Here is a 24,152-nt window from a genome sequence, read left to right on the forward strand (position 1 = left end):
TTTCAACACTTATTTCCACTTCTAATCAACTTTCCATAATTATTCAGACCCTCTCAATTACTAATCCCCACTCAAGCTCACTCACTTCCTCCTCAAATCGAACTACCACACCAAGCACCATTGTTTCAATTCTCAAGACGAGGCGGACGACTCTAAAGCAAGTCTTGCATAATATCCCATGAGGAAAAGCTTATACAGCCTGTATGTGCGACTACATAGTATGTGCAGTAAAATGGCCCAACTTATGTAGCCATTTCCTCTTGGGATTTTAGCCTGAAATTAGCTCTGAGCTCTAATTTAGTGTTTGTGTGAACTTTCCAGCCTATTGTTTTTCATTGAGAGTCATTCTGTACCATAAGTATTACTACTTATGTGCTGAATCCACTTTCCATAACCTAACACTCATACATGTTTCTATCCCCCTGCGCATTTTAATCAACTTTAATTATGCCTAGCACAAAAATTAATGCTGGAAGATAGGAGCAATGAGAGAAATGCCCATTTTTTCAAAGTTCAAGATGAAAAAAATTCCAGTAATGAAAAGAAAATTAGAAGATGAATAGGAATGGAGGGAGGTTTAAGATGTGAAAGAGATAAAATAGAATTTGATCTACATAGGGGATTCAGTATCCAATAAGACCTGCAAGAATATCCTCAAAGCAATGCATATATACTTCATGCCCAATTCTAATTTCTTGTAATTAAATAGGGGAAGAAACACAATATAATTGTTACATAAAATGTACTCTCCTATTAAAAAAAATTCTATAGCCTCTTGCTTAATCCTATTGGTTCAATCTACGACTATCTTGGTTTCTAAAGGACGCTGTTATAAAATTAATGCTATTCTAATCCATTAGCTTTGTCACTATTATAGGTGAACATTTAAATTTATCTTATACAAGGTCAAGGTTATATAAAAAATAGTATCAGTAACATGTATCTTGGCATTGAATTGTCTTTATTTTCAAAGAAAAGTACAACACACAGTATCGTTGATGCACTGCAATAGAAATAACGTTTTTTAAGGAGTTGGTATACATCACATTCATGGATCACATTAATGTAAAGTTGAGAAAGTACAGCATATCATAGAAACATAAAATGTTGTATGCCATAATTGATTTATTATTGAATATTGAGTATTAACAGCCATTATGGATGGAAAACCTATGATCCTCATTAATCACTTTCATAAAAGACAAATAATGCAAGCAATCATCAAATTTATGAGTAATTCCATTCCCATTGGCAGAAAGTAATCTCCGCTGCATACCATTGTGGACATACCTACACCTAAGTAGGGAAACCAAATAGAAAATGAAGCAGAAATGGTATAAGCTAAGGAAAAGTAAGAAAAAGTAGCAGTTGAAGGAGTAAAAACATTGCTTTTACCACATGGTGATTAATTTTGTCTACCATGATCTCATTACAGCTAACCATTTTAAAGGTCTCACCTTGAACATGTTACACTGTAACGAAACCATGGTCAGACACAATAAATCACCATATGGAATTAATAAAGTTTTTATTCATTCATCTCCTATGATAAAGCATTTCCACCGAGTTACACCAACTACTATTAACTATAGTAAATAAACCTAGACCACACATGAAAGACTGTCATTCAGACTCCTGCTTATTGTACAGTGGGTGTGCCTTGGGAGGCTCAGTATGAAGAGGGCCAAAAAAAAAATGTTTCAGCACATTTGAAGAGAAAAATTGGCTTGGACATCAAAACTGTTGGTATTGAAAACCAATGTTTGTTGGAGAACCCTAAAAATTGATTTAACTGTTTGGATTAGTTTTAGATTTTGGAAGATGGGTTCAGTTAAACAAGGTACATACCAAGCTTGTTGTGATAAAAAGTCACCAAGGAGTCAAGCAGTTTATCCTGCAATCTGAAGGCCTGGTTACACGGTACATAAACACATAGTTAATGAGTGAAATCATGAACGATTTTGGTGGAACAGAACATGTACAAATGCATGAACCACATTAGAACAGGTTCTATTTTCTGTTCCTGCGTTCACACAAGTCTGGTGGTTATACAGTGCATTTTCATGTTCATTCACGCATTCAATCATTTAAGCATTAACTTGTGCATGTTAATGTATCATGTAACCAGGCCTTTACAGATGGTAGACTTCCTAGTAGATCTAAGAATTATTATTTATACAAAGATTGGTATTCTGAGAAAAATGCACACCAGAGTATTTCCATTGAAATAATTCGTCAACCAAACAACCACTGAACAGCATCCTTTGGATTAGTATTTTAAATGTTATGATTTAGTAGGGGTTGTCCAGAAGCCTCACCCAAATTTGAACCTGGGAGAATCTGGTTGAGTCAATCTGAAAAATTAGAAATACAACAGTAACAGAAAAGCAAAATATCAAAACCTTCAGATTAAAAAATTGAACAGAAACCATTAAAATCAAAGCAAGGTAAGATGAGTCAAAATAATCTTATTCTAACATGCCTCCTAAGGCTATTCATAGCTATTTGAGGATCTATTGCTTTGGGGATATATTGCTATAGAACATAGCAGATATGCATGGTTTCAATTTGTATAATCATGGATATATAATAATTATATTCTATTTCGGAAAACCAGTTAGGTAAGTCAATGTAAGAAGCTCATAAGGCTACTCATTGACACTTAAAATATCATTCAGCAGGTAATGGGTTACAATGTAAATTTCTAAAAAGTAATTGACCCTAGTTGCTTCAAAATAAAATATTATTAAATCACATGAACTCACCACTTGCATATTAATCAAATGATATATGTTATAATTTAAATAATCCCTTTCCTTTAACACTACATGATTTTTTTGGAGATGCCACCATGGCAATGTGAGTTCCATCTATTACTTTGATTTTCATAGGGAATACATACATCACATATAACCAGTAAAAACCAACCACTTAATGCATGACGCATACATACTTGCCTAAGAAATATAGCATTCAGTCTACTGCGTTCACTATTCACGGATGTTCATTAATTTTTAAACCAAGTTAGTATATACCTACGCCAGCGCTATGATATTGAATTTGGCCTATGGTCCACGGTCACCCATCGTTAAATAGATAATCATTTATATTTTTTGTCACCTCTTCCACACTCCGGCACAAAAAGCTTCTCTCCATGTTCATATATGCATCATAAGCTATGTATGACACTTATTGTCCCACAGCATTGACGGTAAGAGTAGCCAATACCTGTAATGAAATGAGTGTTTATCTTGAGGCAAAGTTGAACATTTGTCGACACACACGGTTACATGCACGAGTGAGAAACAACCTTAATGTATTTTCATGGTTATCTACTCGGCTATTTTAAGTTAGAGATAAGCTAATATGTAATGAGGCCCATGTTACACAATTAAATACAAGATACCAATACTCGGAATTAGTAACATGTGTTTGTGCAATAAAACTATAGTAATGAACTAAACTGTCTAGTCTACATAAACTAATGACCGAGGATATTTTTCGCAAAACTACCGTTCTAATACGAAAGATCAAAGCCAAACTTGAAGAACAATAAATAAACTTATCCTAAAATAGCGAAATACGGTAACGGAAGGACATTAGCACTGTTAAAACACTTTTAAACGAATTATTTAGGATGAACGGTAAAACAATTCCATTGCACTTATCGAGTCTGAGTAAATAATCATTCCGGCAAGGCACAATTTGCTTATCAACAACCAGAAGTCGGCTCTCCACCACATATCACTCCCTGCAGAAATGTTGAGAAAACAACAAGGGAACGTATTTATATTGTACGCGCTTTGCGTACGGCAGTATTTGTTTTGGGGGGAAATTCAAATACACCAATTTAAAATTAATGTTAATATGCCAGCACATCGCTTTCCGGAGTTCCTCATTACCTTTCTTTACATGAAACATGATCTTTTTTAATGATTTCTTAAACTTTCGCACTCCAACTTAGCAGAATAATGTTCTGAATTTATTAACATATTGCAAGTTAGAACAGCGGTAATAAAATTAGGCTTATTCGCGTTTCACATCTTATTTAACGTTGGATCACCACCATAAATCGCTGTAAAATTTCTATGAATAAAAAAATATATATTCATGCATGAAACTTGTGTACTTACTTTGTTTACATTACTTACAGCTGATGTCCGTGAATGTTCGGAGATGTATGGCGTCAATCAGATTTTGGGTTCAGCGTTCATTGAGGCGAAAAAGGTTTCTAAATTCCTTCTCACTCAGTTCAAAGGCGTCTCCTCTTCTCCTGAAATTACGCTGTGTTCTCTCCGCAGTTAAATCCTCGTCGCCAAAATTCTCATGCGCGTACATTAACATCATGAAATCCGCCATGTTGTTTACTTGGTATCCATCGTAGTCAATCCTTCGTAATCATCCCGACCGATAGCTACCGAGTGAGATAATTACGAAGGGTTTTTACGAGTGAAATTTTTACGAGTGATTCAAACACACCAAAATTCCGAATCGCTCGTAATTGTACCACGTGACTCCTTGGTTACGTGCTCGGAATAATTACGAGCGATTCAAACACAACCCCCCAGGCTTAAAATTCGCAAAGTACAAACCCACAGGAACTCTGGAAGCCAGAAAGTCATTGGAGCTCACGAAAAATATCATTTTCAACTAAATAAATCAACGAAAGAAAGATAAATATGCAATAATACGGTATATTCTACGCTCTTACCTTCGAGAACAAAATCTATTTACAAACAAACGAAATATATGTGGCGCGTAACCAAGGAAAATAATAGCAGTAAGTGAAGCTCAATTTCTCTGAAGGAGCAGAAGTAGCGCCGCTAAGAAACTTTTGGAAACCACTGTACAGTCAACAATTGCAACACCGCAAAAACGGTCTTCAATGTTCAACTGTTTCTTACAGGTTTTCTTGTTTTCGTTCTGTATGAATGTTCATTCAATTTAATTTTGAACATTTATAGGGAAGTTGAATTATCATCCAGTTTAATTTTTTTTATAGCTATGAGTAACTTTCTTCCCGATATTATATTGCCGTGAAATCATACTGTATGAGCGGCTGAAAATTGCTTCAGTAAGCTTAAACCGGTGTGACAAAATTGTATCTAGTCTTGTGTTTCTATTATAAATACCACCATGTCTAAAGCTGTAAGCAGGCTCAAAGCCATGAAGAAGGTAGTGGATAAAGTTCAACATACTAGCAAGTTGAGAACAGATATTCCTGCTGGAAAGGCTGTCGCTGGACCACCTCTCGGCCCTATGTTAGGCCAAGTAGGTATAAGTCTCTAGCTTTAATTCTCTGCCAGTGCTAACATGAGGAAGAACTTAATTTTTTTCGCTTCAGAGAAGCATCAACATCGCTGCGTTCTGTAAGGATTTTAACGCAAAAACTCAGCATTACAAGGAGGGAATACCCTTACCATGTCGCGTTGCTGTGAACCCCGACCGTAGCTATGAGTTAGTGATCCATAAGCCTCCTGTGACTTACTACCTCAAGCAAGCTGCTGGAGTAACGAGGGCTGCAATGGAACCAGGTAAAAATTACGATGGGCGGCCACAAGTTTTCCTGTTGGAATCGCAAGAACTTAGGGTTTCAATGAAAGTTTTCTTGGTGTATTTTTTCAAAATTTAAGTTATTTCATTTAGCCCAAAAGTCTTAATTTTATTCCCAGTGATTCTCATGGAAAGCTCTATTGTAATATTTTCAGTGATGTATTAAATGATGTCGATGGTATAATGATTTTTTTAAGCATATAACTTTTTATAACTATTTTTCGTTGCTAGTCAAACTCTGCCAAATGATGTGGAAATTGGGAACTGGAAGAGTGCAAAAAAATAAAATATAAGTATGTGAATCAATGATGATTGGTGGCGATGATAGTATAAATTCACGCACTTATTTATCCAGTTTTGTATCCAATGTATTGCATCCGTCATGGATTTTATCGATTCCTCATTATGCCCACTCCATTTTATACACCCACCCTTTATGGTGGTGATTTCTTTGTTGCTTTATGCATTTGATACCCGTATTATTACCAGTTTTATTTTTTTCCTGTGAAGACTGTAAGGTTCAAACAATCAGTAAGCAAAATATATATGAGCCCTAAGACTAGTGAAAGCTACATTTGATATCATTAAATAGTTTTTTGAATCGAAGGTATATGGCATAAAATGTCGCGTAATAAGTGTTAAAATTAGGTACATACTTATATCTGTCATTGTCAGTTACCACAAGTTAATCATTGTTTTCATTCCCATCCTGTTCTTGTTAAAGCAAGTTTTTATCACTCATGTTGTGGAAATTGGATCCTTTGCCGAATGCTTTAATAATGAAAGGACATGTCTGCCACAAGATGCTTTGTCACCTACCTTGAATTTGAATTGGTTTACTGAAGTCATCACTTGTGCTGCTGATGGACAGATCGATCCAAATTTCATGGGGAATTAAGCTGTGAATAGGACTGTTAACCAAAGTGTTATATTCCTAATTATTTTATCCATTGCAAATCATATTTTTTCAATTAATTATTTTTCAGCGAGGTAATGAGATGAATTTTCATGGGTTTCCCACTGGGTCAGTTCTTCTGCTGGTGAAATTTCAATGGATAACTCTACTGCCATCCTCAAGGCGTTAATGGGGAATTGGATTTTCTCCCCTTTATTTACGATTCTAAACCACAAGTTCTGAGCCACGTGACTCATGATTGGCTGGTGTTTCTCTTTCTCCTTGCTTCCCTGATTTGCCAGATGGACCTTCATGAGTGGCTGAAAGCATAGCCAGAATCTATGTTGAATCTCTTCTCCTCCCTTTGGATCTCAATGGCTTCTTTTGCAAATCTATACCCAATATATATTAGATCAATTCTGTCTTTCCAAAACTAATATAGTGGCCTTTTGTTAGGCTGTGCTTGTCAATGGCCGATTTTTTGGGATAGCATAGCCTAATGCGCTATGTTATTTATCTACTATATCAATAGTTCAACCAGTCTCTCGAATGTAATCTAACCCTCTTTGGAGAGACTGGCCAATCTATCAAAACTAGGGTGAAGGAGCATCTGTCTATAGACGATTATGAATGAATTCATCTCTCAATTTTTCATTCCCATATCAGGGGGGGAACCCAGGATTTCTTTCTGTGGGGGGGTGCACAAGGATACCTCGTAATACAAAACAAATGCAATTATAATGGGACCGTATTAATAATCTTGAATATTTTTAAGGATCTAGGGGGGGCACGTGCTCTCCCCACTAGACCTGCCTGTGTTGCCAATAATTCCTCAAGTCCTTGTGTTTATTTTTTATTTTAAGTACACATTGAGAATAATTTAAGCACTCATTGCTGTGGATATTTTTGAAAACTGATTAAAAGGCACAGAAAGTAGTGGCGTAAATCAATTGCTTGTACAGGATGGACTAGAGCCTCCTCTACATACTTCTGTTGGTCATGGGTTTAGTATGGAAAGAATTGGCAAAGGAAAAATGTGGAATTAAATAAGGACATTCAATCAGTGCTTGGTGCTGAGAATAGGTGGTGGCTCAATAATTAAACAATAGTATTATCATTATGTCTTGAAATTATTAATTTGAAAATTCCCTGTTAAAAGGAGGAATTCATGAGTATTTTATGGGAATCTCCTCTTTCAGTAAAGTCTGGAATAATACCCCCAGTCAAAGGAGGATTCAAGGTTCCAGCCTTGAAAATTGCCCTTAAATTAGGTAAATCTACCAGCAAATATGAACTTATGTTACTAAAAATAAACATTTCTAAACTCCCCCCATCCCATTGCTCTACACTCAGGTCTGCCACTGTTCACCAGCTCAGGGCATGTCTCCTCCCTCTTACCATATTGTCAGTCAACATGCAAATGGATAAACATTTAATAAAAGAAGAGGCAATTTTCATATGGCAGTCCACTAGTATACATATAGAGTCTTACATCAACGTGGTTATTTTAAAAACTTCATCAAGTAATGTCAGACTCCATTGGTTTAATTACAAAGTACATATACAGATTCTATCTAATTTTACTTACTCCATTAAAATTTCTTAGTGATAGGATATTTGTCCTCAGATTTCTTTCTATTAATTTTGTCTCCTTATCGGGATGAAATTAACTTAGTTCAATAATTGAGTTTGGAGCTGGTGAAATTGAGTTTATTGGCAGCAACATTGCTCATGCGCTGCCAAGAGAGCTGAGTGAATGCATGTGTGCCCCATTTTTCTTATACAAAATGTAGCATGTTCCAATGATTGTTAAGGACTCTTCACTTTCATTGTTTATCTCTCTTTTATCATTTCAGGTCGTGAAATTTGTGGGAAAGTAACGTTGAAACATGTATATGAGATAGCAAAAATTAAATCTGAAGATCCTCCCATGGCAGTGTTTTCATTGCAGCAAATATGTGAAATGATTGTTGGAATTGCTCATTCGTGTGGTATTGAAATAGTAAGGGACTTGGATCCCAAAGAATATGGAGAATTTTTGAATGAGCGTAAAATAATAGTGGAAAACCAGAAGAAAGAGTTACAGGAAAAGAAGGAAGCCAAATTATTACGAGCTGTCTAGGATATTTTATAATTGTTAAATTAGTCTTATGTGAATAAGTAGTTGTTAAGTAAATGTTTTGTTAAATGTGATTTAACATGCAATTTTGTAAAATAAATATTACAAAATATTATGATCCTTCTTTATTAGTACGATCAAAATTATTTGCCATTTTAACAAGTTTTTTCCTATCCTTCTGAGTGTTCCTCTTTCTTTGTTTTTCAATGTGTTTTCTGAGTTTTCCAGTTTTCTTCAGCTTTTCATAATTGTCTACTAATTCTTCCACTTTAGCCTCAGCTGAAAAGAAAAAAAATAGAAAAATCCATTTAAAATTTTTAACTATTTTAAAACACTTTATATACACAAAATGTAAAGATTACTTGAGTCAAATATACACAGTGAGTGCAAAAAGTATTCGAACACAATGCAGGTCGATTTACACTAGTTTCTCAGAGTGTGCCAGTGTCCAGCTGTGGGTGCACCTGCCTCCTCTCAGCCGTGGCAAAGCAAGACACACCTTTGACTGAGCAGCGAACTGATGTGTTAACAGACTGGATGAAAGGCAACTGAGCTGAGCTGAGCGAAACCTTCTTATTAGGCTCCATAATCGGAGTAAGCCACTTAATCAAACAGCTAGACTAGAAGGCTGACTTAGCTCAGCAGTGTACAACATAGTAAATCAGTTTGAGAAGACCAAGATTGTTCTAAGCAAGCCCCGAAGCGGACATCCAAGGGAATTGGCAGTGAAAACACAGTCATCATGAATAAAGAGAGAGTATAGTAGACACTGAGAAGTATTTCAAGCCAGAAACAAATGCACAATGGCAAAATGGAAATCATAACTAGAATCAAGAGCTGTACAATTTTTGCACTCACTGAATTTCAGAGAATTCTAATATAATATACTACATTTGAGAAAGATAACTTTGGGTGAAATATGTAGGAATGTCTAATTCCAAACACATAGTACACACAAACATAGGGGTATTATCCTGAAAGCCAAAATTTGAATTCATAAAAAAATAGTAGTTCAAACGTAAATTGAAACAAAAAAGAAAACATCCTAATTTCATTATTCTATCATAATTTTAAGTAAAAAAATTTCTAAGAGTACCACACACATCTCACAAATTAAGCTTTGCGTTCATTGGGGACTAAAAGTCTCGAAATTGAAATCACAAGTGGAAATAGTGAGACCACTATCAGAGAAGATGCACAGTACATCTCGCAAACTTCAATTGCTGCCAGTGGACACTAATGCTTCCTGACTCTCAAGACAGTCTCAAGAATTCAAAACAATTTTGTTTTTCTGAGACAGGTCTCATAATGCTAATAGCGGCTGAGACTAGTCTCTAGTGGACACACTTCTGAGATAAGTCTCAAGATTTGGTTACCAATGGACACGCAGCTTTAGTGACATCATTTGAATTCTGGCTCATTAGCTCACTCGGGGAGAATGGATCATTGAAGAAAACATAATGTTGTGAACAACCCAGAACAAACTAAGTAATGACCACAGGCTGAGGTGCAGTGACCAACTCTAAAGGAATTAGTGATGCTATCAAGTCATCTTCAATAGGGTTGAGTCTATAAATTTTTGGCGTGAATAGCTCATGAAGTAGGTGATATAATAATAAAAGGAAAAATATGGGTATATTTATTCACAAACCATCACAATCTATGGTAAAGCTCAAAGTTTGTGTACGAGACCATATAGAAATGCTCAGTGTATGTACAGCGACAGAAAAAATCTTATCACCCTGAAGACGGAAACTTTCAAGTTGCTCATTTATGCTATCTCACTCAGCAAGAACTCTTCAATGAAGGAAGGAATCGCCCACAAGAGTGTAAACAACAATGAACCATAGGAGACTAATGTGCAAAGTTGAGGAGTAGTGGAAAGGTGGCAATCTGCATGCAATGAGTTTGTGACATCACAGACTCACCTGCATGGGGGTGAGGCCATAGATTTTTCACCAGTAATGGCTCAAGGAGTAGGTGACAGATCAAGAAATAGGAAAACATGAGATCCTAATTTTTAAACTTAATAGTCTACTATGAAAAATAAAATAATTGAATAACAACAGAAAAAGGATCAAGATAAATATTGGACAGACAAGAGGTGATGTCAGTAAACACTGAAAATAAAGGAAAATTGAAAATCTACCTAGGAACTACGGTGACATATGACTGGAGTAGTATTACAGAAATAAAAACAATGGCAAAAGAGGCTTTCAGCCAGAACAAAAACGTGCTGTGCAGTGAAGGCCTAGATCTGGAGTTGAGAAAGAGACTAATCAAGTGTTACCCACAGAGTGTTTTCATGTATGGATCTTAAGCTTGGACATTAGGTAAGAACAGTGGCGGATCTATGAGAGGTGGGCTGTGGGGGCTATGAAAGGAAGCCTTAGATACCCAATGAGGGGGGGGCTCCACCCCTCATTGGGTATCCAAGTACACTAGATAGAACGGTAATTTTTTCCAACCCCCACTACTGCTGGAATTTTAACCCCACTTAGCCCTACGCCCTTGTCCCTATCCTGGATCCGCCACTGGGAAAGAGGAAAAGAAATAGAATAGAAGATTATGGAATGAGGGTTTGGAGGAGGAGGGAAAAAGTATGATGGGTAGTGATGACAAATGAGGAGGTTTTGGGTAGAGAAAAAGAAGAAAGACCACCTCTAAAGGAAAATGGTTGGGTCATGTGATGAGGGGGAAATGTGTAATGAGTGTGGCACTATAGGGCCAGTCAAAGGAGAGAGGAAGGAGAAGAATTAAATTGGTGGATCAGGTGACTATCCACAGCTATGATCGGACAAAGGAGAAAGCTCGGGACAGAAGTGGATGGAGACAAAGGTGCTGTACGGGACTGACCATCAGGCAGAACGCCAGATGATGATGATGATGGCAGTCAACCATAATAAAAAATTGTGAGAGTCCACCAGACAATAATTAAGTTGAGAACTGATCGGAAATTTTTTGTAGGTTAGCCATTCATTGTCGCTGATGCTGAAGTTGGCATCACTAAAACATTGGATGTGGAATCAGGGAATAGCCCTCCCTTCAATAGGGTAGTTTCTTTCATCAAAGAAAATGAAAGGCATTGATTGCGATTCGTAACCCAACATTAGTGTATTCATAATATACAAATTATTTGGTGATAGAAATCCCAGTTTAGACGAATGTCGATGATCATAATGAAAATGAAAAAGCAGGAGCAATTTCCACAATTTTACATTTATTAATACGACCGGTTTCGCTTTTCAGCATCATCAGGTTCCATTGAAAAGCGAAACCGGTCGTATTAATAAATGTAAAATTGTGGAAATTGCTCCTGCTTTTTCATTTTCATTATGTCACGTTTCCACTCCATCTCACCTGAAACCTCAGACTATATTTGTCAATGATCAATTTTAACCTCATTTGAAAAAGGCAAGATTGGTGCCCATGCGATGCCACTCCAGGTGACGTCACAGGGATGCAGATGCTACACAAGTAGTCAGGAGTTTTACATCATCTGAGATTACCAATGCATGTATGAGGCACAGAGCTCACAGAAACATCTCTTAATAATCACCTATTAAAATTGCCTAAGGTCGGAAAGTTTCCTTCATTTGATGGGGTATTAATAAGCCAATCACTACCTGCATCGTAGTGGCACTCATAGCCTTGCACAAAGGTGGCCTCTCACAAGTGGCGGCCAGAACCAGAATGATATCACACTGGCTTTTCCCAGCATTCATACTGTCGCCGCATTTTTGGGCGCTTGAAAATTTTCTCTTTTCATTTAATCGCGAAAAATAGATATCGTCATTTAAAAATCTAAAAGTGTGAAATACATACTCCAGGAGTAATAATCTTTCGATTTAGGCAATTTGAAAAATAGGAAACCACCTTATTGGCTTGGCCACCCTTACCTTTGCTCTTGAATTTCGGAAGCTTTCCCTGACGCAGAGCATTGATGCGGCTTTCTTTCTCTGCTCTCAACCGGTCTTCCTTCTCTCTCTTTCTCTTTTCTTCTCTATCTTGATTTTCCTAGAGTCAAATAATGGAAAATTTAGAAATTAAAAACAACTGGAAGAGGCAAATATTATGTACAGGTACAGAGCAAGGTTAGTTTCTGGCTTTATGCTGATGCAAAGAGGCTTCCTGAGAATTTCATGGTGGTGGTTTCCATGTCTTTAAAACATGCAATTTTTAAGTTACTCCGCCTTAATTCAACAAAAAAAAGTTTACGTGTACCTTCCACATAACTATTATTAGAAATTAGATCCTTTATATGCAAAGTAATTACAATATGTTTCAATTATTCCAAAAGAGTTAATCACCAATGTTACGTTCCTTATCATAATGCTTATTACCCATGACAGCGAATAAGAAACATTTTGCCTGTCAGTGAAAGGTTTAGTTGGTAATAAATAGTCGGCAAGCTCATGAAGATAACTCCCAGAGGTCTCCATACACTTCACTGTTCCCCTTGAAAAAGGAAATGAAGCTGTCACTTATCATTAAGAAAATGGTACTATGACTTAAGTGAAGTGTTGCATATAACATAAGGAACAGGCAAAGAACTCATGAGACCAGTAGAGAATAAAAATTAACCAAACTGAAACAGTGAATCAAGAAAGAAAGCATGTCGGGGTAAAAAAAGGTTCCATCTTAATGCACTCATTCCAATACCATTTGCACGGCGGTTTCTACAGAAGTTCTACAGAAGAATGACTTATGGATTCCAGTGGGTGTTCTTTTTATTCCGAGCCATTTTTGCTTAGTGCAATACGGAATGACTAACTCAATTGACCATTTAATATCTCCCAATGTGTAGTCTACCTTGCAAAAATGAATCACTGAGTTTGAGCGCATCCTCCCAACTGGAATAGCCAATTACACACAAGTTCTTGCATACATGCAACCGAAACAAGGTTGTGAGGGCTGAAGTGACCCAAACTATGGCTTCCTAGTCGACAACCTAGGATTCTTCGCAGGGCTGGAGAGACCCTTCCAAGGATGCCTGGTTGTCAGTGGAAGTACACACACAAACACTAGGAAAAAAATCACACATAGACTCATTCACACACAGATGGCTTCAAAATCGAGGAAAAATTGTTCTAACAAGAACATAGTCGATGGTTATAAGGGGACCAGGAAGAGGTAGAATACATATTTTGGCACACTAAATGGGCATCCTCAGTGAACCAAACGAAAAAATTAAAATAGAGAGACATACGGGTGTGTGCGGCGTGACGTAGTGGAGATAGCCCCAACGTTTCGTGACCGACTGCTGGTCACTTCTTCAAGGGAATGATGCTGAGATTTGGTGCTTTGGGATGCTGGGATTTGGTAAAAAGGCATCAAAAACCAAATCCCAGCATCATTCCCTTAAAGAAGTGACTAGCAGTCGGTCAAGAAACATCGGGGCAATCTCCACTACTTCATGCGGCATACACCTGTATGTCTCTCTCCTTTAATCACCATGAGCCGCGAAAGCTTTAATCAAGACAAACGAAAAAAGTACTTCCAAAACAAGGTTGAAAGTAAATCTTATCCACGTATTTTGAATTAATCCATAACGCTTAATATTTTTTTTATGAACTGGCCTTTAATGGTGAGAGTGTACGAAAGTGCACTTCACATGAAACACAGGCCCACAAAATACACTATTCTATAGAAATGAAGTAAATACTCGACTGCCTTAACTCCTTAAATAAAGGCTCAGATGTACAACTATCTTTATCACTGAAGAATGATATTTCCCTGAGTATTGCACTCACAAGTCGTGTCAGCAGGTACTGAAGTTTTTCCTTTCCTTCTGGATCAGACTCCTCCTTCAATCTGGACTTCAGTTGCTCCCTCTCCTTCAGCCGAATATCATCAACAAAGCGATATGCATTTCTAAAAACCTGTAAAAATTTTCAATTCATATCAATTCCAAACCATTGAAGTGAATTAAGAGATAAGTCATTTCATTATAAATAATCCTTAAATCACAAACACTTACATAGGACAACATAAAACTATGTAATCCATTACAAAACATGGTTCAAATTAAAACTTATGTCCACAGAGTCAACCACTTTAGTGCCAATTTCTTTAAATATTAAATAGCATTAATTTTCGCCAGAAGAAAAAAATCTGATAATTGCACCATAATTCTCACAGGGTGAGGAAAAAAGCCAAAAATTTGCAATTTTGCATTAAAGACCGGCACAGTAAAAAACTACTGGCCTGATGATATCTTTCAGCTACTTTTTGACTAGGTAACTACAGGAAAAATTTGCCTAGGAACTGATCCACACATGCATAAGGGTCATTGCATTCAGTGTACCCCTGATGATATTTTCAAATACTTGGGCATTTTGTTTTTCGCTGATGGCAAGAAATATATTCATCGGATTTTTAACCAAATGGCAGCTAAAACCTACCAAGCATTTCCTCTTATAAGAGCACCTCAATCAACAATGTAAACAACTTGCCACACAATTTTTCTCTATATTAGCCTATGGAACCCAGTTACGGACACAACTTAACGTTACGGACGCAAAAAATGAACTTTGGGAAGCCAATATCGTATGGATTCAAGCTCAGGTGCCTCAACACTTCAAAGGGTGTCTATTAACCCTTTCGAGACGGCGGAGTTTTCATCTTAGCATGACTGCTGTACTGAGCCCCAAGAGACTATTCTTTCTCGTGGTACGGAGCATTTTTGGAGGACATTCATTAAGAAGGGTCTCGCTGAACTTTTTCGACCCCTCCCAGCAAGGACTCCTCATTATCTCGGACTCCGAGAGTAGTTGTGCTCCCTCATTTCCCGGTTTTCGACCATACCTGCGGTATTGGTTCGCGGTCAACTTATGTATTGCTTATATGTATTTAGCAAATGGATAATGGTTGCTTGCACGTAAATTGCAGACTTTGAATTGAATTCCTCAATATTTTCTGAGCATTGTCAAATTTGAAACGAAGTTCTACGGTCAATATTAACGCATTTAATGCAGCAACAATTTCTACGTTGATGTTTATACATAACTCGAGATATAAGTTATTATTTATCGTAGAATTTCGTTTAAAAATTGTAAACGCTGCTCAAAAGACAAATAATTCAATTCTTAGTTTATTTTTTATGAGAAATGAACAAATATTTATTTCGAACACTGACTGGATAAACAATTGTACGACCGCTGTCCCTTACCGAGGGGTTATACCTGCTCCCAGATTCCAAGGGTAAATCCTAAACCCTGCAGGGTTGGGTCCTGAGACAAAGACGACGTAAACCCGCGACTGTCCTAAAAAGGGGAGAGCTAGAAAACGTATGTATACAGCTTTCGTTATCCTGGCCAGGAAAATCTCACACGTAAATATACGCCCATCGTTTCCCGGGTCAGGAGATGTCCACACGTATATATATATACATACGTGTATAGTAGGGAAAAGGCTAAAATTTGAAACATTCAGAAGTGCCTCAGGATTGATGGGACTCAGAAACACATTTGGCTCAGGATGTACATTGGATTTCTACCACCAATTAGCACAGTTTTCAAGCTACTTGAACCTTTGTCACAGAGTGGCATCAAATGTATTGGTGCAATAAGATCAGACTGAATTGAGTAAGCTCCCTTTCTAGTCTTGATGAAAGAGGTAGTGGGTGTTTTTCATGGAATCCAAGATGAAGAAAATCAAGTGACTTTAGTGAGGTGGAATGACAACAATCAAGTCACTAAGGCACCGAATTTTCTAAATGAGGGAATTAGTCAAATGCCAGTTCCACAGGTGGAATATAAGAACAAATAAATATAAATTGGTGACTCAACCTATGGTAAAATTCAATAATATAATATACACGTTGATAAATAAGCCAATTTGGCAAGTCCCAAATCCTTCTGATGCATGCCCTGCACCTTGTCCTCCACTAAAAACTGGACTGTTTACATTGGTAGGTAACGTTTTTGCTTACGAGCGTCTGTGTTGCTCATGTAGAATTTTGGAGATTTGGTTTACAGCTAAGTCTGAGTATTTAAGTGGTTTATAGAATGAATGCATAAACCCAGACCAAATTACAAGAAATACATCAACAACCTAAGTAATAAGGGTAGTAGCTACTCCCCCTCTTCCCTCCTTGTTTACACCCTCGTACCAGCCGAGGAAAAAATAACGACTGCCAAGTACGAGAACACTTACCCTTTCATTGAATGATCCACACAGACTGTCAAACCTTGGGTCGCGACTTCTTTGTTTATGAGCAGGAATTTTCGGAACAAGAGGAACTGGAACTTTGGAAGACATTTCTCGAGGCCTAATTAATGGAATGGCACAACAATAGTTAGTAACTTATGTCACAGAAGATACATGGCGCACCAACAGTTCAACACTCACCTATTTTTGTTTTTCCGTTTGCAATCGCTTGGGCTCACTTTGCGGTGCCCAAACATTGCTTCATTGTACACCTTTGCTCCTAGTTTCTCCTTCAGTTTCTGAAGTTCTTCAAAGCTCATTTGAGAGAGCTCTTCTCTGATGGATGACTAGTTTAGAAATAATAATTGCAGAATAAATTAAAATCACCTATAAGTTTTACAACCACTGATTGAATCATGACTCGACTTCACTACAGGAAAAATACAAATCCAGCAAGAGTTGATCGTATTTTAGATTGTAACTTACTCCTTCGCAATCCATGTCAGTTTCCATTTTCATCCGATTACATTAGCATGACATACTCCAAATTCTTGACGTAAACCGCAAAAGGCACTTTAAATAATATGAGCAACTCCTTACGTGGAGATTGCCATGAATAATAAAATCAAAGAGTAAATATTTTTCCTTAAATCGCCGTAATGATATCCATGCCACCCAGGCCACTTACATCAACACACATCAAAAAACGCAGTGCGTGTTGGTGCGCATTCCATGTTTTTGATTTTTTTTAAGCTTGACGGTTAGACGTCAGATGGCAGTAGTGGAGCATCAGAGGCCGCTTGGTTCAACTGCAGGCTGCGGCAGATATCTGTAGCTGGTTATTAATTTTGCATCAAATCCAATATCAGTCTAGAGGACATTTTAAATTTAATTTTTAATGAAGGGTTACATAATAAAATGCAAGAAAGAAAAAATAAGCACTCATTAAATTAACTCGGCTATCATGTATTATATCACAGCCTCATCCACCTTTTGTGGGAGGGAGGGAAAAGGAAGAGGGATTTAGAGAGGAAGTCATCTGATGGCGGTCGCATATGATGACTTTGATGATGCTATACCAACAAATTGAATTTTGTTGGAATTGTAGGTAAGAAGTAGCCAGTATAGGTAGGGGATTTCTGAGTCACAGATAAATGGTCGTGTGATGCAGAAGGAAAAGGAATGAGTACCTTATTATTTACAGGAAGGGACACGGAAGGAGAAACTTGGGAGAATATTCTCAGACCTGAAGTGGCTGTAAGAGATATGGTGGAAAAACCTGAGGTAACGAGTGTGTGCCGTCATTGTTAAGGAACAATGTGAAGTTAGGAGATGAGAAGTGAGATTACAGAGGTAGGGGTTGCAAAATTTTTACAATGTTAAGGTAGAGACCATTAAGATCTTTGAAATTCGTGGGAAATTTTGTGGTCCATGAAGGCAAGCAATAATCTATCAGTGGAAGAACACACCAGAAAAATGAAGATTTCAGAGCCAGACCGTATTCCTGTAAATTGTATATATGTCGAACTATAGAGCCATTGCTATGGAAGGGATGTGCTTAAGGATCGAAGGTAAGCTGAAAGTAAATTAGAATTCGTAGATAGTGGGATGTAACTTTTGAAATTCTTTAGCAAGTGAAACTTTAGGATGAATATACAAGATTAACTTAAGAAGACACGGTCAGGACTTTAGATTTCAGGGCATTTACCCTAAGCTTTCAGATGGAACTTTAATGTCAAATGGAAGTAAGATCATCCGGCAGGATTGAGCAGCTGCCGTAGCTGTCAACTCTTCTGTAAACCTTGCAGCATACAGAATAATCCCACAGTCACATGAAGAAATGGATTGGGTGATAATATCGATGTGAAGAGTGAATAGAAGGGGACAAAGCACACTGCCTTGTAGGGCACCAGAGGTTACTCTGAAGGATGTACAGGAGATTCGGTCAAGAATTACTCTCTGCATTCTATTAGATAGGGAGTTGACAAGAAGATGAATAAATGTGCCGTGAATGTTGATGGGGTTTCTTAAATTGTGTGCTACAAAGGATGTTTAATGTCGATTTGGTATTTCTCTCCTACCTTCCATCCCTAACCGTCCCTCATGGTCCAATTGACTTAGGCCGTTGGTCACCTCCTCCAAATACAATTCCATACCAATAATGTAAACACACAATTTTTAAATTCAATAATACACGCTATCTTGTGCCATTTTTTATTAATTACTATTTTCTTAAATTTATTGCCGAAAAGTACAAGATGAGCATCCTACACAACTGCTAGCGGATCCTACATCAGTCTGGACTGAGACTGATCTGAAAAGAGAAAGTGACCTGACTCAGCGCATTGCGTTTACAGACATGGATTTAATATTTCAATCTGCACCTAATGCCTTCTTACCATTGTTTACATTTTGCAGTCAGTCTTTTTATCATGTGTAATTAATCTAGCTTCTAAATATGGAATTAGAGACTGTAGAATAAATATTTTTAATGAATATATTATTTTTATAGAATTAATATCAGGGTCATAATCTGACAATGGCAAATTTAATCTGATATTGGCTGCTATTGAAATTAGCAATTTTCCCAACAATTCAAAATCAATTTCAATCCACAACCACAATTTCAATCAACCCACACTAATTTTGCATTAATTTCACCCGGTTACAAGCTAATTTTTTCTATGAACACTGCCATTGACATAAGGGTACTGGAATCTCATAATAAGAGTTCCGCACTAATGATTAATTGCTTATTTTTGCTGTTAACCAGCCTGTGAGAATAGCCCTATTAACATGTTCTCTGCCGTGGACTTTTAGATGAATTCGCCCATTGCGCCGATGTGTTTTTCTTCTTTCTTTTGTTTTAATACTTGGAGCCTCTTCAGTTTCCGTATGTATTTAGCTACGCATGCCGCATCGGTCACGTCAAATACACATCGGCGAAGTAGGTAGCTGTGACCGATGTCGTGTTATGGCGGTCAAAAGAAAGGCTCATTCTTTGGTCATAGTGACCGAAACGGCGTGGAGACGAAGTATATGTTTCGGTCATCATGACCGAACCGGTGCTGAACATGTAAATGAACTTCCTGAAATGCAATCCATTTCAAATGGAACCCCCAGAAAAATCTTATCAGTCTTGCTTTGAACCAGTTGGTCAAGCTCATACCCAGAAATACATTTTGGGAGGGAGAGGCACCAAGTCTAGAGAAAGTCCACCAAAACCTTTCCATGCTGAAAGTTAACAAATTCAATTGGCATGATAGACTTAGGAGAATATAGCAAACTTGTAGAAATAAGCATTCAGGTATATAACTAGTTTTTATACAAATTATCATATTTACTCGGAAAGTTTAATAAATTTCAGGGGGAGCTTTAGCTCCCACGGACCCTCGCATCTATGAGTCTTGGTCGGTCAAAACAAAGTCCGACAAAGGGTTATAGGCACAGGTATTTTCAATAAGTAAACACAACATTCAATATATATATGTATATATATAATTATTTAATACAAACAATAAAACATAAAGAAACAGACACACAAAAGATCTGAATTTAAAGTGGTGCTGAGTGAAATGAATGTTAGCAAACTAGGCGGTTGTTAACATTTGGTTAAAAATGTTTGATCTTTCAGCTGAAATTAATATCACAGAAGTATGTACATGAAACCCTGCACATTTGAAATCAAGTCAGGTAAAAAAATATTTTTGCAACACCCTTTCAAGTAACATCTCTTAAAGAAAAATATTCATATATACACCTAAGTGTTTATAGAGAACTCACAAGTGGTTTGAGTCCAATCTTGTACAAATTCCAAAGACATCTTACCATTCAAGTCCACAATAAACACGCAACAGAGGCAAAATAAATATTATTTGGCAAAATTGCTTTAATTTTCAAGCATAACCATGCCCTGTATAGCTTTTATGAGGCAAGGGTGTCAGTTATTTAAAAAACTGTATTTAAAAAATACAAGCCACGCTAGAAATCTACCAACTTCCTCATGACATGTCCACTGCATATTCATTAGGAACAAAAACACACCCTTTTTTCCATTGATTAGACTGCTCAGTACGCTTGACTTACTGGAATAAGATATCACAGAAATTTTGTCTCTGCATTCATTCCATCCAATTAGGAGAATTTATCTACATTAACAAACCATTTACTCAACTACTATTGGAACCCAAAGTTATTGAAAAGAAATACTTTATATATATATATAATAAATTCTTATGACAAGCAGGAGTAAATGATTTTAGTACTCTATCATTCCTAAAATAATAACTTTATAACAACAATTAGTAAAAGGCATTTACAATTTTTTATATAACACTAAAAAGCCTCCATTTCTTCAAATGCATCTGAATAATGGTGAAATTCAAACATAATGTACAGAAAGTTAAAATAAAAGTAGTAAATTTTCGAATGCACAGAGAAAAAGGCAAATAGTAAATACTTGATCGTATGGCTTGGTTGCATATGATAAAAGGCATTTTGAGTCCATTACAACATGTCGCTTTGTTGTTCAATGCTCATGGATGCAATGACTTCACGAATCAACATGTCCAGGCTTCCTTCGTCCATTGTTTACAATTTTACAAGTGTTCGTGGAAAACTGACGAAAAAAGCTCTCTTGTGACTGATGAAAAGTATTGGCAGATCACTTATACATTTGACTACAGTGTATGTGCCTACAGCAACAACTTGATGATTCTTACAAAAAATGTTCAATTCACCTTGGCAGGAATCATAACTATGCAACAACATTATCTTTGGTCTAACAAAGGCTCAATCAGAGGTTACAGTTTGCAGCATCTTTTAAAGAAAGTTGGAGAACTGCATCACCTTGTACTTATCTAGGACCTCACACAGCTATAGCGTGATTCTGTAGTATACAAAAAAATAAGCCACTACTTTCCATTTTCTGCTTGGTGGTCCAAAATAACTAAAACATTCCCCTTCAATTTAAAAACAAAGTGAAAAGAAAAGATCTATGGTTAAAAAAATGATGCGCTGAACAATTTAGTAAAAAGGCAGTAATCACAGCATTTGTGAAATTATAACACTACATCAGGTGTTTAAATTATTACATAATGTAACACAGTAGTGATATTCTACATGAATGTGATTCAGTTTACAGTTCCTTGGTTGAGGCTTTGCATTGCTCCATACGCTTCCTTTCCTTCTGACACCATCAAAAAGCAGTTGGACATAAATGTAATATATATGTTCACATTCGATAACTGGATAATATACACTAACTCTGCAATCAAGGCCACCATCTTTTAGCTCAAAGAGCATTTTATAACTCACTTTCAAGGTAAAATCATCACAGCCACCACCTCACAAGAATGGATTGCTGGAATGGGTGGGAGCTTGGGGCCGAGAGCCAGCCTGAAAAACATTCAAATTTTACTTTCAATGCGATCATTCAAAGACATGCACAGACTCCATAGGCGGATCCAGGGGGGGGGGGCACGGGGGCACGTGCCCCCCCCAGACCCATAAAAATACGATAGATTTTTAATAGGGACCCGTTATAATTTCGTTCGTTTTGTATAACAAGGTATCCTTGTGCCCCCCCCTGAACAAAATCCTGGATACGGCCTTGCTTGTGCCCCTCCCAGAAAGAAATCCTGGATCCGCCCCTGACAGACTCTCCACATTTTAAGGGCAAAAAGAATACACAATGATGCAAAAACTTAGAAGAAAAGGTCTAATGCGCATTACCACAGGAGAATGAGGCTGGAGATAATTCAGTACAGTGCGATCTCAGTAATCCGACACACATGCAAGTGCGGCATAGACAGTTTATCAAAAATGCCGGATTATTGAAAACGTACAGGAAACAAGCACAATGTACAGAAAGCTTTTTAAGGTGTAATTTTACAATAAAATAGATTTACTGATGCCAACTCTCCCTACTGCTCAGGGTGCGAGTTAAGGTAGATAATTAAATTTATAATAACAATTACAGTTGATAAAGGCAGGATAAACACTGGACACCACAGCGACTCTACAAAGAAAATCATTTTTCCCAATTCAGTGGGTCACATACCCAAAATTTCATTATGAACTGATACCTGCATGCATGATAATAAATGCTTATGATTATTTTTAAAATCTTTTATTTAAAAATGACGAAATCATATTAGCTGAAGGGAGGACCCAAGACCTGCACGCCGGATTACTGGGCATGTTGGATTGCCGGGAGGCCGTATTACAGAGATTGTTCTGTATTGCATAATAGGGTTCATACATACATAGAATTTCCTATTTCCCAAACTTGTATCCCATTTCCAACACAGATTTTTTAAATTTCTCTAACTTCATAGCAGTGGCAAAGCAGTCATGCATAATAAGCTCCTGATTATGTGTTACAGAATATTCATGCATGAGTTTCATTCTCCTTCAATGTTTTTCATGATCTTTATAAAATATATAAAATCGAACACAAAAACACCTGGATTATCATATTTTGATCGTAGGATACACAAGGCTTATTATTTCCATTAAAATTTCCTTTGCAAAACATAATAATTTACTTTGGTGACGATGAGTGCTTCAACTTAACTTGGACGTCTGATCTTGTATTGCAGAACACTACTAGCAACGGAATAAAATTCCTGATTAATTTTAGGTTTCTTCCAGGGAGAAACAATTGTAAGTTAAGAAATTGTAATTTTTGATCTTTTAATGTGTTTTTCAAATTGCAAAAGCACACTTATTGCTGTGGCCTCACATGTGGTAGAATACAGCTCAAAGGCACAGCATAAACATGCCCGAGTGCAATGAAAAGGTAGACTATGAGAAGAAATAATAATATATTGCTTGATTTACGTAAATTATGAATATTATAGGAAATGAAAGGGAAAGATCGGATAATCCGTGTTTTCCGATTAATTGCACAGCCTCTCTCCCCATCATTAGTCTGTTTAATTTTGGGTTTCCTGTAAAGGGATTTTATGGAAAAATGCATCAAGGCATAGAGTGAAAAGAAGTTGAGCAGCAATTGCAGCAGTAGCATACATGAAGTCCAACAGTGCCAAGTTGGCGTCCATCCAGGAGCAGAGCATTAAACCCCTTGCCACTCAAAAGCTGCAACACTCCGCATGTTCAACCAAGATTTTCAACTTTTTGCAATGCCTTTGGAGTTTTTCACTGGCCATTAGATAAATTCACCACTGGTTCACACTCTTACCAGAGAGGGTGGCAACACGCAAAATGGCTGACCATCTGCAATTTAACCATTCACTTATACATAATTAGAAAACCCATCGGACTGCAATTTCTACCTTCTACTTTCTGCTCATGCAAAATAAGCATGAGTAGAAGGAACATGGTCACGTGCCACATCATCTGGCACCACATTGAGGTAATCCAACACCATTCTGAGCAGTCGTAAGATCATGGGGCAGAGTGCCACCTAAT

General features: G+C 37.0%; 3 protein-coding genes and 1 long non-coding RNA gene across 7 annotated transcripts in view; 1 reads left to right on the forward strand and 3 right to left on the reverse strand.

Moving 5' to 3' along the window:
- Positions 1-944: 944 nt before the first annotated feature.
- Positions 945-4,006, reverse strand: LOC124168229. Of its 3 annotated transcripts, none has more exons than XR_006866874.1 (2): positions 3,121-4,006; positions 945-2,354 (listed from the first exon to the last, which is right to left on the reverse strand). It is a non-coding gene; the product is annotated as an uncharacterized LOC124168229 (long non-coding RNA). The 3 variants fall into 3 exon arrangements; XR_006866876.1 differs by having other exon boundaries at positions 3,040-3,125; XR_006866875.1 differs by lacking the exon at positions 3,121-4,006 and adding an exon at positions 3,036-3,093.
- An 873-nt stretch (positions 4,007-4,879) lies between these two features.
- Positions 4,880-8,682, forward strand: LOC124168156 (39S ribosomal protein L11, mitochondrial). The gene is made up of 3 exons (XM_046546279.1): positions 4,880-5,271; positions 5,345-5,534; positions 8,305-8,682. The coding sequence occupies exons 1-3, from the start codon at positions 5,137-5,139 to the stop codon at positions 8,568-8,570; spliced, it is 591 nt and encodes a 196-aa protein (XP_046402235.1). The 5' UTR covers positions 4,880-5,136; the 3' UTR covers positions 8,571-8,682.
- Positions 8,678-17,448, reverse strand: LOC124168155 (ribosomal RNA processing protein 36 homolog). The gene is made up of 6 exons (XM_046546278.1): positions 17,205-17,448; positions 16,920-17,065; positions 16,725-16,839; positions 14,321-14,449; positions 12,467-12,584; positions 8,678-8,846 (listed from the first exon to the last, which is right to left on the reverse strand). The coding sequence occupies exons 1-6, from the start codon at positions 17,235-17,237 to the stop codon at positions 8,680-8,682; spliced, it is 708 nt and encodes a 235-aa protein (XP_046402234.1). The 5' UTR covers positions 17,238-17,448; the 3' UTR covers positions 8,678-8,679.
- Positions 17,449-20,193: 2,745 nt separating this feature from the next.
- Positions 20,194-24,152, reverse strand: part of LOC124168157 (arf-GAP domain and FG repeat-containing protein 1) — a 30,984-nt gene continuing 27,025 nt past the window's right edge. For both annotated transcript variants that reach the window (XM_046546280.1, XM_046546282.1), the window contains one exon: positions 20,194-22,115. In XM_046546280.1, coding sequence (XP_046402236.1) covers positions 22,065-22,115 — 51 coding nt within the window. In that variant the 3' untranslated portion in view covers positions 20,194-22,064. The remainder of the gene's footprint in view (positions 22,116-24,152) is intronic.

The sequence above is a fragment of the Ischnura elegans genome, chromosome 11, assembly GCF_921293095.1.
Source record: "Ischnura elegans chromosome 11, ioIscEleg1.1, whole genome shotgun sequence".
In the NCBI taxonomy this organism is placed as follows: Eukaryota; Metazoa; Arthropoda; class Insecta; order Odonata; family Coenagrionidae; genus Ischnura; species Ischnura elegans.